The sequence below is a fragment of the Protopterus annectens genome, chromosome 2.part0, assembly GCF_019279795.1.
Source record: "Protopterus annectens isolate FY-2018-M chromosome 2.part0, PAN1.0, whole genome shotgun sequence".
NCBI classification, from domain to species: Eukaryota; Metazoa; Chordata; order Ceratodontiformes; family Protopteridae; genus Protopterus; species Protopterus annectens.
Genome location: NC_056728.1, coordinates 825,756 through 844,619, shown reverse-complemented (window position 1 = coordinate 844,619; position 18,864 = coordinate 825,756). Strand labels below are relative to the sequence as shown.

At 41.4% G+C, this 18,864-nt stretch overlaps 1 protein-coding gene across 1 annotated transcript in view; it reads right to left on the bottom strand.

The window, feature by feature from the left end:
- Positions 1 to 504: 504 nt before the first annotated feature.
- The window catches only part of LOC122792910 (caspase-8-like), a 743,641-nt gene continuing 725,281 nt past the window's right edge, over positions 505 to 18,864 (bottom strand). Inside the window, exon 9 of the mRNA XM_044060467.1 lies at positions 505 to 2,237. Within this exon, the coding sequence (XP_043916402.1) occupies positions 2,048 to 2,237 (190 nt within the window). The 3' untranslated portion in view covers positions 505 to 2,047. The remainder of the gene's footprint in view (positions 2,238 to 18,864) is intronic.

Here is an 18,864-nt window from a genome sequence, read left to right as displayed (position 1 = left end):
TGCTTCTGCATCGGACCATGCGGCAAAAAAGACTGAGGATATGACGCCGGTCATGCGCATTTGTACCCTGACGTCCTGACGTCAGTTAAATGCGCCATGACCGACGTCAGCCTTATACTTTGATATTCGGGCCGACCGTGGACAGCGGACTACCCAAGTGTCAGGACTGCAGCAATGTGAGATGAAGAACATCTAGGATTAGAGCCCTTATCCCTTTGATACTGATGTGGTCTGACACTTGTTGATGGTGAAGGAAACAAAGTTGTCTCCTTGATTTTGCCATTGTGTCTTTATATGCTATGGGGGGGGGGGGGTATTAGAATGTTACTCCTCAATCCTAAATGCTACCACAAGCTCTTGCATAGTCCTACTTAAGATGCTTAACTATGAGTGACTCAGCATAGATGCCATGGGCTGAATGCTCTGGAAAACAAAACCAGTTGTCTTAGGAATAAGTCTACATCTAAGAACAAAAAAGTTATTTAAAGATCATGTACAGGGGAATGCAGGGAACATCTTACGCAGCAAAGCCACTGCACTGGTGCTCCTCTTGGAAAATCACTGGTCTGCTGCTCCAATTTGAAATAACCACCAGGAAATTTAGAGACTTCATAAAAATGCATTTATTTCCTCTACCAGTTGCTCAATTGATGAGACCTGCATCATCACGTCTAGCAATGTGATGACATGAGGTCAGAGGTAGAAGTATTATTCTATCCAGCAGTTACTATGTTTAAAAAAAAAAAAAACACAAAGTCAAAGAACAGGCCCCCAAGCAACATTAATATTAAATGGCTAAAGCTGCAGACATCAAAGAAGTTTGCCTGCCAGTATGTTACGTGTGTTCAAGCATTCATATCATAAAAGTGCAGACAAAATGGAAGCATGATTAATACAAATATGTACCATTCCCCCTTTTAACAGTATACGTGCTGTGTTAGGAGAAATGGGTATGTATGCTACAATGCCTTTAATGATGTTGTACATGTTATGGAAGTTGAGACAGGCAGCTTCTACCACTGACTTGATGTTACTGAGTAACACCCATCACAGCCACACTCCAGAGATAGGCAAGAGGACTGGCTGTGAGGCTCCATTTGTTTTACACTCCTATTTTCACATGAAGTCATAATTTTATGTGAAAATATGAGCAGATCTGCATCTAGCCACCTGTAAACTTTAAGAAATTAAAGGTGGAATAGAATGCAGATGTCACATTTTATTTTGCCATGATGCAGATGATCTTTTAAGTCTGAAATAGACTGATACGACATCTTAAGACAGTGTCTAGGAGTTTAAAGTGGATATGATAATGGGCTGAAGTCCTGGCACTTATTAATTATCCTCACACAAACTATTCTACATCCTTACAGTGTTTTTTGTGTAACTGTCTGGGTAGGGGTGAATTTCTTCACAGCTTTTACATATCCCTAGGCCCTAATAGGTTAAGAAGCCCTGCACTGGAGTAGCTAGTGTCAACGGTGCAAAAAAGTGTGCATTCAAACAAATATAGGATGTTGTTCATTAAACAAATTCTTGAATTGTAAGGCTTTAAATAGTGATACCAATAATAACACTTCATAGCAGTCAATGGAATCAAAGGCTATAGGCAACATATGAGCTGAAGTTAGGCTGAACACATTTTTTTGTTTGTTTTCAAAGGACTAAATCTCAGTTAAAAAAAATAAATTCCTGTAAACATTCAAATTATTTTAACTGCTAGTGTTGAGTCTGGTCTGGTCAGGAGATACTTGGCCACAGTGTTACCTACAGTTTATGCAGAATTTTTTTTGTCTGATGCCTTCAAAAACTGTGATCGGAATCTCCAATTTCATACATGCCTACACAGGAACATTTTACTGCTGATGTGAAGTCTACTCGTAGAAGAGTATTGTCAAATGAAATCTGACTTTTTAAAGGGAAGTACATTCTTAGCACAACAGGACTTGTGCTCTTAATATTCAGCCATGTTTTATCCACTTAAGTATCCACATAAATATTATAAAAGCAGCTGAGACATGTTGCAGTCCCTTCCACTACAAACAAGTTATGGATTTGCATCAGGCATAGCTCCAGCAGTGGGTTCAAACTCTGCCAGTACACTTCCTGGAATAGGAAATATTAAGCGTTTTCGCAGTGTAAACCTTGGCTCTGGCATCTGTGTGTTCACTCCGAAGGCTAGTTTTCCACTCACTTCACTGTTCACTTTTGTAAGGATACTTAATATATCTTCACCCCTAGAAAGAGAAAAAAAATGTGTTTAAGAAATCTGCCACAACAAATTATGTTAGCACATCAACACACATTTTTAATAACTGCATCACTTTTAAAAACTCATACGTATGATGTGCATATACAAGTACACAATTTTTTACAACTGCCAGTCCAGAATAGCAGCTTTTTATCCATGCCAAAAAGTAAACTCCGCCCAACTGCAAATTAATTTTTCTTACACTTTAACATGGTAAGTAAAATACAGTTGTGTAAGTCTTATTTACCTGTAACAGTAGATGTTCATAGAACACATTGCCTTACCTGGCATATGAGTAGTAGAGCTCTGCTACCCTCCCTCTGGCAGTCTCTCAAAGCTCACAATTCCTCAGACTGCCCGAGTGTGAAGGACCAATCACCTGCGGTGGACCAGGACTGCCCTTCAAACCCATTGACAGGACCCTTTCAGTTTTCTACGGTCCAGCAGGAAAACTAGTTGAAAACTCAAGATTTGTGAACACCTATTGCTCCAAACCAAACACACACACACACACACACACACACACACACACACACACACACACACACACAAAACAATATGTTATATGAAGTTAGGTTGAACACATTTGATACCATTGATAAAAGAGGGCTAAATACTGTTTTTATTTCTGCTACTGCATGACTAGCCTAAGTCTGTATTTGTTACCTAGTATTTTCTGCTCTGCTTAATACTGCCCACTCCCCATTTGCAGGGGTTCTACTCACCTCGCCTTAATGCCTATATCTCTGCCTTTTTTTACAGTGTTTAAATATACCTGCTGCATTTTTTACTGAAAATATAACTCTGCTGCTTTGTCTCACCCTCAGGACTGTACTCTGCGATCTGAAGCTGCGGCTGTCTACTACCTGCCCCACTAACTTCCACTACAGAGCTGCACTAGTTATTAAAACCTGTAGGTGTTTTTTTCATTAAAGCATCTTACTTGTTGTTCTGAGTGAGTAGTATGCATGGACACTAATGCCTGCCATACACCCCCCCCCCGTTTTCTTTGCAACTGACTTAAAATTAACAGCATCTCTTAATTAACAGTCAACCCTGACTTTTCACCTGATTTACTGTTAGCTACTGCCCATAAAAGTCGCAATGATGTTGCCAGCCAGAGTTAAATATAATCGCACTTTAACCAGTACCTTACCTACTCTAGCTCACGGTTTCAATTCTTTGCTGAGTTCCTTACCTTGTAGAGTTTATTCAGACCGCTCCGTTTACCCTCGCTATCACTTGGGCTCACGTAGCTCCCCACCCTGCCCACTTATCCCACCTGCCCCAACCTATACCCAAACTTATTCATAACCACAATCACCTGGCTTCCATAACACCTCCACCAACCTATCGCATCATCCTCCAACCACTCCCCCCTCACTTTCTTTTCACCACCTGCTCATTAATTTGTTCTGTGGTACTCTGTCACATCACACTATCCTTTCTCCCTCTAATACCTCCCAAACCAGATAACTTAACTCCACATATACTACACCACCACCCCATTCAACTCTCCCCATGCTTGCACCTCATATCTTCTTAGCAGTTCTCCTCTCCCTAGACTATCATCTAACTTCCTACCATTCCACTATCGCTAACCACAATCACCTAAACTCCCCCACACTAACCTTTTCACTCACTCACCACCATAATCACATCTACATTTTACCTACGATCTTCAACTAAACCCCCTTTCAGCTCACCTACAAAGAAACTTATTATAAAAAACTACCCAGTTTACTCACATACAATATGATCGCCAGTTACCTACAGACACTGACCACTGCTACTAACCAAGTTGCACTCAGTGGCAACATCCACCCTAACCCAGGCCCCTCCACTACTGTACCCACTGCTACAAACCAAGATGGACCTAATATCCCCTGAAAGCAAAAACCCTCTGACCTCTTAATACTCAGTATAAACTTCCACAGCATCATGAATAAAATTGAAGAGCTACATGCCTCTATATCCTTCTATAATCCTGACATTGTACTCCTAACGGAGACCTGGCTCAAGCCCCACATAAAAGATACCACCCACAGCCCCTCCTGGCTACAACATCCTTAGATGTGATCAAATAGCTAAAAGAGGCAGGGGGCATTGCCCTGCTTTACAGGCGCAACCTTACTCTCCAACAAATACATAAAGATATCCCCACTTTTGGGTATGCAGAAACCCTGTTTGCACATATAAAATTAAACCAGCAGAAACAACTTAACATTATAGGTGTCTACTTAGCACCAGGCAACAATATTGCCAACCTAGAGTCCATTTTACATTGGACTTCCACTGCCCTCCCTCAGGAGACACTTATCCTGGGGGACTTCAACATTGATTGGGCCTCTATCACGGCATCCACCCCCCCACCAAAGTACCACTTAAACCTATACAACTTCACACAGCTTATCCAAACCTCCACCCATATAGACAAATCCACCAAAAAGGAATCTGTATTAGACTGGATCCTAACCAACAAGCCTTCATCTGCCAATATATCTGGTACATTACTAGACTCCCTCAGTGATCACCTACCAACATTCCTACTAAGACAGCAAACAAAACACATAACCCCCCCATCCTACTTTCTATTTGTAGTTCCAAAAATTTTCTACCAGACCAATTCATCAACATCTTAAAAAAATAAATGGCTCACCTCTTAAAACTCTACCATTAGATGAAGCAGTGGACTACTTTAATGGTACCTTCTTAGGTATCACTAATCTTATGGCCCCACAACATACAATTCATACTAAAACCAACCAAGACCTCTGGATCTCCAAGGTCACAAGATCCCTACTCAAACAACAAGACATAGCTTGGACAACCTGGCATAGCAACAAAACAAGTACAAATTGACAATACTTCCTAGAGCTCAGAAACAAAGCAAAAAAAAACAAATACATAATGACAAAAAATGTTATTATATCCAGCTACAAAAAAATCAACAATCCACAAAAATTCTGGTCCGCAATCAACCACATTCTCCAACCAGGCAAAATCACCTCCCCCAACCCTAACATTGAAGGTGATAACAATGATATTGCCACCCAGTTTAACAACTAATTCACCTCCTCCATCCAAACGTTATTCAACAATTTCCCCACTACTACTACAAATACCACCAAAATACAAAACTGTCACCATAAGACCAACTCCCAATTCTCTCTTAAACCAGTTCCAACTGACCTAATTCATAAATACCTTACCAAATTGAAACAAACCACTCTCACTGCTGATAAACTCCCTAATGATTACCGCTTCTGGCATCGCCTACCCTATTTCCATACTCATCAATAGATCCATAGCTGAACACACTGTCCCCTCTCTCTGGAAAATTTCTTATGTCATCCCACTACACAAAGGTGGTTCCTCAACAGAACTTAGTAATTATTGTCCTACAGCTATACTATCTTCCCTATCAAAAATCTTAGAAAAATGTGTACACATCCAACTACTGAATCATCTTCAATATAACCTGCTAGCAAATTCCCAACATGGATTTCAGCCAAACCATAGTACCGCCTCTATCCTTATATCCTTTACTGACCATGTCAACCAACAAATAAATCTTGGTAACTTAGTATCTGTTGTCTTTCTAGACCTGTCAAAGGGACTTGACATGGTATCTCACTGAAAATTACTATCGACTCTCTCTAAGCTCAGTCTGGATAACTACTCTCTACTGTGGTTTAAAAATTATCTGTCCCTCTGGCAACAAGCTGTTAAATGGCATAACTCTCTCTCCCCTCTCCTCCCAGTGGGACAAGGTGTTCCACAAGGATCCATTCTTGGTCCCTTACTATTTTCCATCTTTGCCAATAACCTCAAGTCGGCTACCCAACAAACTAATACAGTACAGTATGCTGATGACATCACCCTTACTTGCTCAGTCCCCTCTCTACACTTACCTCAAGAAAGAACCCAGGAAGCCTTCACTACTATAGAAAAATGGCTAAATTCCTTCAAACTCATACTAAACCCATCTAAGACCCAACTTATGATCTTCCACCCATCCAAAACTTTCACCCCTACCCTCGCCATTCTCAATAACATCCTCCAACAATACCCTTATCACACCAGTAAATCAAGCCAAGCTACTAGTTGTAACTATTGACCAAAACCTAAAATTCGACAAACATATAGCACTAACAATTACTAAAGTTCATAAAAAAAACAAGGTTCACTCTACAGCTGCAAGAGCTTTCTCACACAGGAATCCCGAATCACTATCTTTTGTACCCATCTACTCTCCACCTTACTATATGCTTCCCCAGTTCTAACTAACCTAAACAAATCTGACCTTCTGAAACTATCTACCTGCTACAATAAAATCTCAAAATTTGCAACCAATGCTAAGTTTCATTCTCACCATTGCCACTCTCCCAGACCACTAGTATGGTTAGAACTCCCTTACAATCAACTTCTCCTGACCTATCAATCAAACCAAAAATACCTGCCCTTTCTGGTCTTCTCACTTTCCATAATACTGCGTGTCAACTAAGATCTTCCAGTACCACCCTACTGACCGTTACCAATTGCTTACATAGCTCAGGCCAATCTCTTTATTCCTATGCAGTTGCTAAGGTCTGGAATTCTCTATCCAGGCATTAGATGCCTAAACAGTAAACATACTTTCAAATCCCTACTAAAAGATCTCCTATTCAAAACTTGGATATGTTCCTGTACAGAATCAGACTAATTTCACCTAGTCCTGACTTTCAACATCTCTAGATCACAGATGTACTATGTAGTTTCACTTAGTGCACAGTACTGTGAACCAGGTGTTTAAGGCCACTTTTATAGTTATGATTTCTAGTTTAAGACCCTGTCTGTGGAAACTTCTTTTTGAATTTATGTTCAAGCAATTGTATATTTGTTGTATAATATCTTGTTTAATTGTTTCTCAATATTCTAACCACTGTATGCTGCATCAATTGTAAAACTCTGATTTTTACTCATTTTATATGTTCTATGCTCTTTGTACAAAACAGCTATGTTTATATAATTTTTTATTATTTTTATTTTTTTTTTTATAATTTTTTTTTACTATGCATCTGGAGCTTTTCTACCCGGGCCTCTGCTGAAATCTGTCATGTTATGTCCAGTCGGACTGACCCGGTAAACAAATGGGAAAATAAAATAATAAGGCTGCTGAACAATCTTCAACAATAACTCCAACAACAAACTATATACATCCTACAAAAGAGGGAAGGTGAGATATACTGCCAATAAGGCAGTGTGTTCTATGAACATCTACTGTTACAGATAAGTAGGACTTGTGCAACTGTGCTATGTTCAACAAACACATTGCCTTACTGGTACATTGGTAGAATCTCAAAGCTTACCCAACCTGACAGGCGGAAGGATAAGTGTCTAATAGCTCCTGGAGAATGTTCCTTGTGAAGCCTGCACTGGATTTAGAAAAGGCATCCAGCTTGTAGTGCTGGTATGGAATGGTATGAACAGAGGACCAAATTGCTGCCTCAAGAATACTTTTAAAGTCCATTCCTTTCTAATTTGCCAGTGAACAGGAAAAGGCCCTAGTGGAATGTGCCTTTACCTTGCCTGTATTCACTTCAACATGGTGGGTGTAACAAAAAAAACTACCTGAGGAAAACCAAAGTGCAATGGTTCACTTAGCAATAGGATGACCTTTCTTTGCCTCCGAGATGGAAATAACAAGCCTTTTGGCTTTCCTAAAGGGTTTTGTTCTGTCAAGGTAGTAACTGAGCTGTCGATACACATCCAATGTATGAAGTATCCTCTTTCCCCTTACACTTAAGTTCTGGAAAGAGCAGAAATTAACACACTGATTAAAAGTGAATTCTGAGACTGGTTTTGTCATGAAAGGATTAATGGGTGATCCAACTCTATCACTGTGGAAAATCAGGTAAGGTTGTCCCACCATTACAGCTTGCAGGTCAGAAACTCGCCTAGCATATAAGCAAAACAGTTTTCCACATTAAGAACTTGACATAAGCTTGCAGTGTCAGTTCAAAAGTTAGCAAGGTAAATTTTTCAAGAATAAACTTGAGATCCCACAAAGGAGGAATTTGCTTGAGAGCCGGTTTCATATGCAAAACTCCTTTCATGAACTGCTTTACCAAAAGGGGCAAAGGAAGAGGGGGATCCACAGGCAGACACGAAGAGATAGTCGCTAAATGCACCTTAATGATTGCATATGATACGCAATCCTGAAGCAAGTCATACAAACAATTTAAAACTAGAGGGATATTAACCTCAATGCACCCTCTGTTTCCATTTCAGTACCACTAGAAAACCTTGCACATTTATAAATCCAAGTTTATCTAATAGCAGGTTTTCTGGTCTCCTTCAACACTTGCTGCACATCCACACAAAACAAGTGCCTAAATGGAGTCAATACTGAGTCATCCAGTTTGTCAGTTAAAGTTTCTCCAAATTGGGATGCATCAGTCATCCCTGAGACTGAACAGATCTCGAGTCTGAGGAAGTCTGTGGTAATTGTCCGTGGCCAATACCATTAAAAGGGAGAATAGAGATCGCCTTGGCCAGTAGTGGGTCACCATATAATGATCTTTAGCATTTCTTTCTGAACCTTCAGAAGTACATTGTAAATCAGTGGAAAAGGTGGATACGCATACAGGAACATTCCTGTCCAAGGGAGCAAGAATGGCTGTCCTCCAGGCATGGCTGCAATAATGCTTGGAACAGAATTTCTCCAACTGTCTGTTTAGAAAAGAGGGGAACATATCTACTTGAGATGTTACCCACATCAGGACTCGATCCTTGAACATCACTGCCTACATCTTCCACTTGTGCAGGTCTGCCCAGGATCTGCTTAGTCTGTCTCCCACAATCTTCTGCTCTTATGGAATGTATGGTACCTGAAGAGCCATGGAATGTTGTAAAGCCTGATCTTAAACACTACCAAACAGCCTAGAGGGTATGATCATGTATCCCCTTTTTCTGAGTTACCACATCACTGTGGTGTTGTCAGTAACCTCCACAAGAGGATCCTTAGTCTACAGGTGGTGAGGTACTTTCATGGCGTGAATCACCAATATTTCCTTGATAGTGATGCTTTTCTGTGCATCCCTAGGCTTCCAAGTGGCTTTCAATTGCATCCCCATTGACACAGCTCCCAAATGAAGTCAGATGAATCTGTCTGGACAGACTGCACAGGCACCAGAGGCAAGAAAGGCGGTCCCAGATTAAAACTCAACTGTTCTCTCCACCACTGTAATTCTTGTCTGATGAAGGGCAGCACCGACAACTGGTATTCTAGGGAATGAAAGTGCTGGGCCCAACAACTTCGGACATACCAATGAATTTTCCTCATGGAAAAACAAGCCAGTAGTATCATGACAATCACTGATGCCATCAATCTGAGAATTTTTAGAAATTCTCTTATTGACGCTTCACTTCGCTTGCAGAATTCCAGAAACACCTTCTGGTAAAACAGGATCTTGTCTTTAGGAAGAAAGGCCATTCTCTGGTGGGAGTCAGTTATGCACCCCAGAAAGAATAGTCTTTGTGAGAGTGTTAAACATGACATCTGGAGGTTCAACGTGAATCCTAGCTGGGAAAGTAAGGTCAAAACCTTTTTTAGAGAATTCAAATACCTGGACAAAGACTCTGCATAGATCAGCAAGTCATCAAAGTAAGGAAAAATGTGAATGCCCAGAGACCAACAGTGGGCCAGTACCAGAGCAAGGCACACGATAAACACTTAAGGTGCAGTGTATAGCCGAAAGGACAATACAGAAAATGGATAGTGCAAACCAGACACAAATATCAGACATCTCCTGAAATGCTAAGCAATAGGGATAGGATGACATGCATCCTTCTTCCAGTGTCAACTTGAAGCAGTGGTCCAGCAACAGGGGACAGACTGTCTACAAAGAATCTTGAACTTGGGGACCTTGAAAGCATATTCAGAAAGGAAAGGTCCAACACCATTCATTGAACACCGTTCATTGAACATTGCATTAATTAATTAAACACATCAACAAAAGTATTTAAACAGAGTATGTTTACAGCACTGTTGTAAGTCTGAAGAAGTTCGGGCAGTGTACTGAACGAAAAACGCGTCTTTGAGCGTTTTACGTTATTTGTTTTGTTCCTGGTTTTTACGTTTTGGTTACTATTAAACTATCGGATTTTATTTGATACCAGATGGAACAGCGTGGATTATTATTGCAGTGCTTTTGAACTACTTTTTGTATTGTTACTTCCATTTGGAAGTCCGCTACCTTAGATACATTTGTGGCACCTACCCTGTCATTGAGTGCTGTTTTGTTACGAATCTTGCAACTTTGGTTCCTTGAAAGGAGGACTATGCTTTCTTGGGGAAAGAAATGCCTCATTAGGCTTGATGGGGGGGTGCTTGACCTGCCATTTCCTTTTACTGCCTTAGTTTCTGTTCAACTGAAACTTCTGTATGGAAGGCTACCAAAAATTATCCTGCTTAAAACAGAAATATGGGAATATGAAACATTTTCGAAACCCCTTGCATGAGTTTAAGAGGAGGTGCTGAAAAGATCTAAGTCTGACAAGAAGGGAATGACATGGAGCCATGAAACTTAAGTTATTCAACATATTCTCCCTGAAGTTCAACACACTTTGCACATCATGTCTGAAGTTTCTGTAACCTTACCAAAAATAGTCTGAAGTCTGGTCACTGAAATACTGCCCCATTGCTGTAATCACCTCCTAGTTACTCAAAAATTTTCAAACTCTTTTTAAGATTTGGAAACAGGAAACAGTCAGATGGAGCAAGATCTGGTGAGTAGGGTGGATAGTCTATGCACTCAAACCTCAATTTTGTCAAAGCATCCATTGTTTTGCCAGCGTTGTGAACAGGTGCATTGTCTTGCAAAGAAAGAACTCCTTTCCTCAACTTCCCTCTCCTTTTTTCTTTCACTGCCTCCTTTAGTCAGCACAGCAAGTTACAGTAGTATTCCACATTTAACTGTTTGGCCCCTTGGAAGATAGTTAGTCATCACAACACCTTCTTTATCCCAAAACACTGTGGCCATGACCTTTCCTACTGACATTTGGGTCTTGAACTTCTTTTGGCCTTGGTGAACTTCAGTACCGCCATTTTATTGGCTATTGTTTTGTCTCAGGATCCTAGAGGTGTAACCATGTTTAATGAACTGTCACCAGTCGTTCCAAAAAGCTGGCACCAGCTAAATGAAAATGCTGCAAAATCAACTTGGAAATGCCCATTCGAAGTGGATTATAAACCCAACATGTTCCCTGGATATCTGTAGTGTCTCAGCAATTGTTTTAGTGGATATTCACTGATCTGCCAAAATCAGATCATAGACATGGTCAACAATTTCAAGAGTTGACACCATTTCAGGACTCCTAGATCTTGCTGAAATTTTGCACACAACTTCTTCACAGTTCAAAAAAAGGGCACTTGTCACTCAATGTTTGCATCATATATTCACGGAGTTCCTTTGGAGTTTTCTTGCGCAGGAATAGGAACTTTATGATTACTTGGAGTTCCACACTTAAATTCCACACTTTTTGTTGACATGGTTCAATCAATGATCTGAAACAATGTTAAAACATAGCGTCATGATTCTGCAAATTGGCACTTTACAAGAAGAAATAACCTTCTTTTCAGCTACAGAGACAAAATAAAGCTCAGAATTTAGAAAGTTGGTAGGGCTTAGAACTTTTCTGCACTCGCTTGTACCTCTCATCCCAGTGGTTAAGGATCTGATTACCTGCTGTACCAAACAATCAGACCTAAGTGGAATATTCAAAACCTCATTTTTTTAACTCTGAGAAGTTCTGCCTGTGCAACTAAACATACCTCCTTATCACCACTAACAATGCTGCATTTCTAGCAGTAGTAGTATCAGCCCCCTCCAAGGCATTCTTTAAAGCATGTTTTGAAACCTGAGGAAACATTAGAAATTATATCATTAACATAGACCTTTTGCTCAGCATTTAAAGATGCAATAAACTCATCTAAACTATACAAACATCTTAACACAGTCTTTCACATAAAATACTGGTAGTCAAATACCTTAAAAGTTACCATGCTGGACTGAGCCAGTTTCATTCCCTGAGATTTTAGCCATTTGCCTAGTCTAGCTGAAATGGCCACAGTGGTGCAGTGGTTAGCGCTGCCAACTCACAGCAAGAGGTTCTCCGGTTCGATTCTCTGACTGGAGAGCCTTCTGTGTAGTCTGTATGTCCTCCCTGTGGTTGAGTAAGTTTTAAAGACATGCAGGTAGCTGCGTGTGTATATGTGTGTGCCTTCTATGAAGGTTGGGCGCCAAGCTGGCAACTCGACACAGTAAAAATACCACTGCGAATCAATCTGCGGACCGGCGTTCTGCTGTGGTGACCCCTAACTGAGAAAAGCCGAAAGACATTGCTTTTTGCCTAGTCCAGCTGAAGGGACACCATTTGAAGAATACAAATTCCTTTCATTAGGAAGAAGTTGGTGGGGACACCAAAGCAGGGTCCACAGACAAGGGGGCTTCAAGGCCAGGCATGACTAAGCATACCCTGAATTCCTTAAACCCTTTTTTTAGGCAGAGCCTCGATTAGCAGAGGAGAATTCCAAGCTTTCTTGAAAACATCATCCAACACTGGGATCAAGGAGAAAAAGGTCTCCACGTCTGAAGCCTCATCCTACAAAAGGTAATAAACCCTGCTGATCTTGGGGGCAGTCAAAGATTCCACCCAACAGAATATACAAATCAAGAACCTACAGAAAAAGACAGAGGAAGGAGTAAAAACCCAAAAAGATTTCTTATCTGAGCTATGTAGCTGAAGTAATCCAGACAGAAGAGCAGTCTTTCAAGACATCCTTCTTTGAATGTGGCTCTAAAAAACTGAAAGGACCCTATCTATGAGTTTGAAGGGCAGCCCTAGTCCTGCCAGGTGATTGGCCCTTCACACACTCACAGGCAGGCAGTGGGAGGAGTGCTGATCTTTGATAGACTGCTACAGGGAGGGTAGCAGGGCTATACTACCCCTGTGCCAGTAAGGCAGTGTGTTTGTTCAACATAATCCTTACACCACTGACTGTTCAATAAAATGTTGCAGCAGGACAATGTGTAAACTAGGCAAGGTTCTATGTGGCAGTAGACAGGGTTAAAACATTGTTGTGAATATGTGAACAAGCAAAACGATAGCTGGTACAATCCATAATAATTCATAAAGTGTTGATGTTTGTCTTTCGGCTTTTCCCGGTTAGGGGTCGCCACAGTGGAACTCCGGTCCGCTAATGATTGGCAGTTGTTTTTTATGGTGTTGAGTTGCCAACCTGACACCCAACCTTCAACGAAGGCACGCCCATTCAACGCATGTCTTTCGAACGCCCACTCGACCACGGGGAGGACATGCAGACTCCACACAGAAGGCACTCCCAACCCAAGCTGAGAATCGAACGGGAGAACCACTTGCTGTGAGGCAACAATGCTACCACTGCACCACCGTGGAAGTACATATTACATATTCCAGCGGTATTTACTACAGCTTCTTCCCCTCACCCATTTTCAATCCACCTGATCAGGTTTCTTTTCCCATTTAACCCACATTCTACCACTCTGAGACTTTATTTAAGCTCAGGTTACAATAATGTTGCCAACAAACTACCCCTAGTAGTATTTACAGTAGCAACCTTCTTTTCTCTGTCTGTGTGTGTGTGTACATTGTTCCAGCATGCACCTCTCTAAGTAAATTTTCTCAATGAAGCCACCACTCTGGCTATTAATGTTGCACTTTGCCCTTGTTCCCTCATCTGCACCACCAGACAATGACCTTAACAACTAAACTAGTGCCTAAAGGTAATGTGTCTAACTACTGAGAATCAACTCCAATGCCCCACAAAAACATATAAAACTAAGTATGGTCCCAATGCTCAGAGACATGTCCAGTGCCCCACACCAACAACTAACGGTTGTAATGGCACAAGTTTTCATGCATGACGTGTCTCGTACACTAACTCCTAAACATGATCACAGACCATCTTTTCACATCCATGTCCAGTGCCCTACATCAGAGCAGCACAGTTGTCTCTAAGAAAGCATACTGTAGCAGTAAATCAAGGAAAAGCCTTTGTAACAACAATTATCATCTGGGTTATAGCCCAGCTTACCCAGCTCAGCTCCTGGCTTGAAACTCTAAAACCAGAGGTTTCCTTCCCTGCAGGTCATATGTCTCCACTGCACTGATGTAAGGACGTATACAGCTCCTTATATAAAAATGTTATTTTATCACATTGCACAATGCTAATTTACTGTCGTCAATACTCAAATGTATGCACCATCTACTCACTGTGAAATGCTTGTGGAGAATTTTGAGATTCTGTCATGCAATTGTAAAAGGTTAGCTTTTTTGAAGTCTCTAAAGTTAGAGGTGTAAGTAACTACAGGACAGGATATTCTTAGGGTAATTTTTTGGTGGGTGGGGCTGCTTAAAGGTAACACTTCTACAGAAGTATGGGAACATCCTTTGTAGACAGCCCATTACAGGACCATTCCCTTGCACAACTGAGTGTGCATAGGGATGTTAGAGCTGCAAAAAAACAGAAAAAAATCCCTTAATAACCCCAATGGCCTTTCTCAGCCAACTCCCTCCCTCGGCGAAGAAGGAACGAATGGGCCCACTGGCTGAAGGGGCCAGATGATCAGCATGCAAACTTCACATGTTCTAGTAATACAATTACAACCCTGCTCTAACATCTGAGCAGATATGCACTAAAAATGGATTTCAGAGTTCTGCTTCTAACAACCCAAACAAACATAAAAAAAAAATTACATTTAGCTGTTGATCACAATATGTTCACACTTTTACTGTCTCTAGAAGGTCACAGCATTGATATTGAAGTGGCAAGTCCTGGCTCTCTACATGCAATAAGAACTTACTTCCCCAAAGAGAGTGCTACAGCAAATTCTAGGACAAATTAATTTGAAAAACTGCTCTACTTGGGCAAGCATTTAGGAAAAAAAAAAAAAACTTTCTTCTTAGGTCACCAAAAAAATTCACTAATGCTAGTGTGTCCTTTTGATGGCAAGAATATTAAAAAGTGACACACACACACACACACACACACACACACACACACACACACACACACACACACACACACCCTGAACAAGAGTGAACATACTGCATCCTAAAAGCTTGGAATCACTCTACAGCTAAGATGTTGGCTTTTACAGAACTGTTAATGTTACCTTGTTAACAGCCATCAGAAAAGGCTGCTTTTTCACACAGTTTCATCCTCTGCTTGATTAGAGTGATCACTGTCCAATAGTATATGGGAATTCCCCACTTTAGCAATGGAGGAATTCTGGTCAACATAAGACATCTTCCTATATTACGTAAGAACAAATATCCTGTGGACATATTCAAAGAGGAGATCACAACAGAGGCATAACAGGCCACTAGGCATTTTTCCCAGTTACTCTACATAACTTTAGCACTCTTTTATTTTAAGCCATACCAAATAAATGCAAGCAGTGTTGTCAACTTATTTTAGTGAGTACTACTAAGATAGGTTCATTTTTCACAGTATATGGGTTCGGCAACCTCTGGGACAGAGATAAGTTAACATTTCTCACCGTGTACCTCTCACACAGTTGACTATCCATCATGTTTGCCCGTTTCCATACTGATTGGCTGGGCACAAACATTTGCTGAAGTGTCCTCTTCCTCTTTCAATTTAACTTTAGCCCTCTTTTTTCACAGCCATACCAATCAGTCCTTCCCACTCATGTATCAACAGATGCTGAACAAAATGCAACTATTATTGTTGGATTTGATGATTTTCTATTAACTCCCTTAACTCTGGGTTACAGTCATGCTCTTGTGCTGCTACTGCTGCTCTTTCCACATTGCAACCAGAATTCTAAACTACAGCAAAATAAATGTTATGCAGGCTGCAATCAGCATAACTGATAATCCATAGCCTATTTCCTACTACTATGTCTACAAATAATAGAATAAAGAGAAGTGGCCACTAATACAAAGCCCCGGAGGACACCAATTCTAATCACTGCTTGAACAGATAAGTAATCCTCTAAATCTTGGTTTGTGGTGTCTTCTTGTTTAACCATTGTTTTACCCACTGAATTATATCAAAATTCACATTTAATGTTACTAATATGTTAGTCATTCCCTTATGTGGCACAGTATAGGATCATAGAAGGTTACTAGGCTAATGGCTCTGGGGCCCTTACAAGCCTAGCCAAAAGTTTATCCCCAAAAAAGAAACCTCAGTCAGCAGCTGATGCCCCTGTCAATGAGGAACAAAGGTGGAACCCCTGGGACAAATTTGTGGTTTTCCATCCACTCATCAAGGGTGCTCTTGAAGAGGGTCAGCGAGGTACTCTGTTTGACATGTATGGGAAATCTATTCCAGAGATGGGGGAGCCTCTGGGAGACAAACCTGTCTCTCAACAGGTTTTGTTGATGTCACATATTAGATTTAGGCCTATGGAGCGGGTAATGTGCGAGAAGTTAGACTTAAGAATATGGAGCATCTCTAGTAGGGCAGGGTCCGATATTGTCTTGTAGGCAAGACACACATTACCTCTGAGCAATCTGTAAGATACTGAGTAAAGTGATAGTGATTTGAGCCTGTCCACATAAGACAGGTGTTGGAGGCCATGGATTCTCCTTGTGAGGTATTTCTGTGGCCTTTCCAGTTGGTGCAGGTGTTTGGAGAGGTACATACCAAACAGGGTGTTGCACTCAATTATAGGTCTGAGGGAGTAGTACAGAGAGATAATAACCTCCTTTTTTTCTGGATGCAATCCCATTACTTATGAGATGAACCAAGTAGAAAGCTTTTCTGACCACTGCCGCCACATGATGGTCGAATGTGAGATTGTTGTCAACCTGAGTACCCAGGTCTCTCGTGATGGGTTGTGTGCTTAGGGGGTTGCCGTTGATGTGGTAATCAGTAGGGGCCATGTTTTTTGCCGAATGGTATGATGATACATTTTTTTGTGTTTAACTTAAGGCCATGACTTTCGCACTAGTTATTTGTAGCTGTGAGACCCTCTTGCAGTATGTTAATGTCATTTGGGGAGTCAATGACAGCACCCAACTTACAGTCATCCACAAACGTGGTCAGCCACAGGCCATTGGTCTTTGCCTGGACCTCAGCAAGCCAGATGCCAAACAGTAGGGGTCCCAGAACAGATTTACTGGGGAACACCACTAGCGACAGGTCTGCTGTTGGAGGTGGTGGTGCCTATTTTGACCTTGTGGGACCTATCTGTGAGCCAGTTGGCCATCATCTGATGAGATAGGGATTGATACCAAGTTGTGTTAGCTTTTCAATGATGCCTGAGTGGGGGACTGTGTCAAAGGCCTTGGCCAGGTCAAGGTAAGCTGTATGTACTGACTTTTCCTCATCCCGGGCCTTAGTGATGCTCTCAAAGACGTCAACTAGGTTCAATAGGCAAGATCTTCCCCTGACGAATCCAAATTGTGTGGGGTTGAGTGTTTGGAGATTTTTTTATGTCCTTGTTTATGAGATCCATAATAATATGCTCCATGGCTTTACAGATCAGACTTGTCAAGCTAATGGGGTGATAGTTTCCAGGGTCAGTAGTGGCACCACCTTTGTGCAAGGGGATGACAATGGCAGTTCTTCACTCTGCTGGAATGAAGACTGTAATTAGCTGTGGCTAAATAGGGTGCTCAGTGGCGAAGCTAGCTGTTGCTGGAGATGGTGCAGAATACATCCTGGGATATTATCAGGTCCCATGGAAGCTGTGTTCTTTGCCTTGGATAGGGCCTATAACACGATCTACACAGATGTGTGGTGTGGGACAAGTATCGGGGATGTTGACTGGGCCTTTGGGGGGGATAAGGGGATGAAGTTTGCACTGAACCTATCAGCCAGTAGGTTGGTTAAGTCAGCAGGATCAGTATAGGTGGTATAATTTGGAAAAACTTGGGCTTTGCCATGGAAGTTCCTAATGTAAATGAAGAAGGACTTGCGGTTTTTCCCTTTGTTTCGGAGGCTAGTTTCAACTTATGACTGGCTTTGGAGTTTTTCACTAGTGATCTAATTTGCTTGTTGAGGCAGAGGAGGGAGATTTTCCGATTTGGAATTTGTTCCTTTTTACCCTTGCACAACAGTTTCTTCCTTTTGTTGTAAAGCCTGTTGATAGAGGATGTCCACCAGACAAGTTTGTGTTTTCTTGAGGAGCAGATTTTAGTACTGTTGGGTACAGATGAGTACATGCAGTTGTACAGGTGCTTGTATACTGCACCTGGCGTACTGTTCAGCATAGCTGTCTGCATCCTCTGAGGGGGGGGTGTGAAGCTGCTGATACCCTCCCTTTAGAGGGTGTAGTCAGCTTTTGAGAAGTTTTTTAACCTGGTTATGGCTGGGGAGGGGTTGTGTGGGACAGAAACTTCGAATGAGACAGACTGATGGTCGGATCTCACCAGGGAAGAACATAATATGGGAGTGGTGCAGCAGTCACCCATGTTGGTGAGAACCAAGTCCAGTATGTTATCTCCCCTTATGGGGGATGAGACCAGCTGTTCTAGTGCGTTAGAGTTGATGAAGTCAAGGAATCATTGGGTGAGTGCATTAGTGCAGGAATAGTTCACGTAGTCTATGGTGG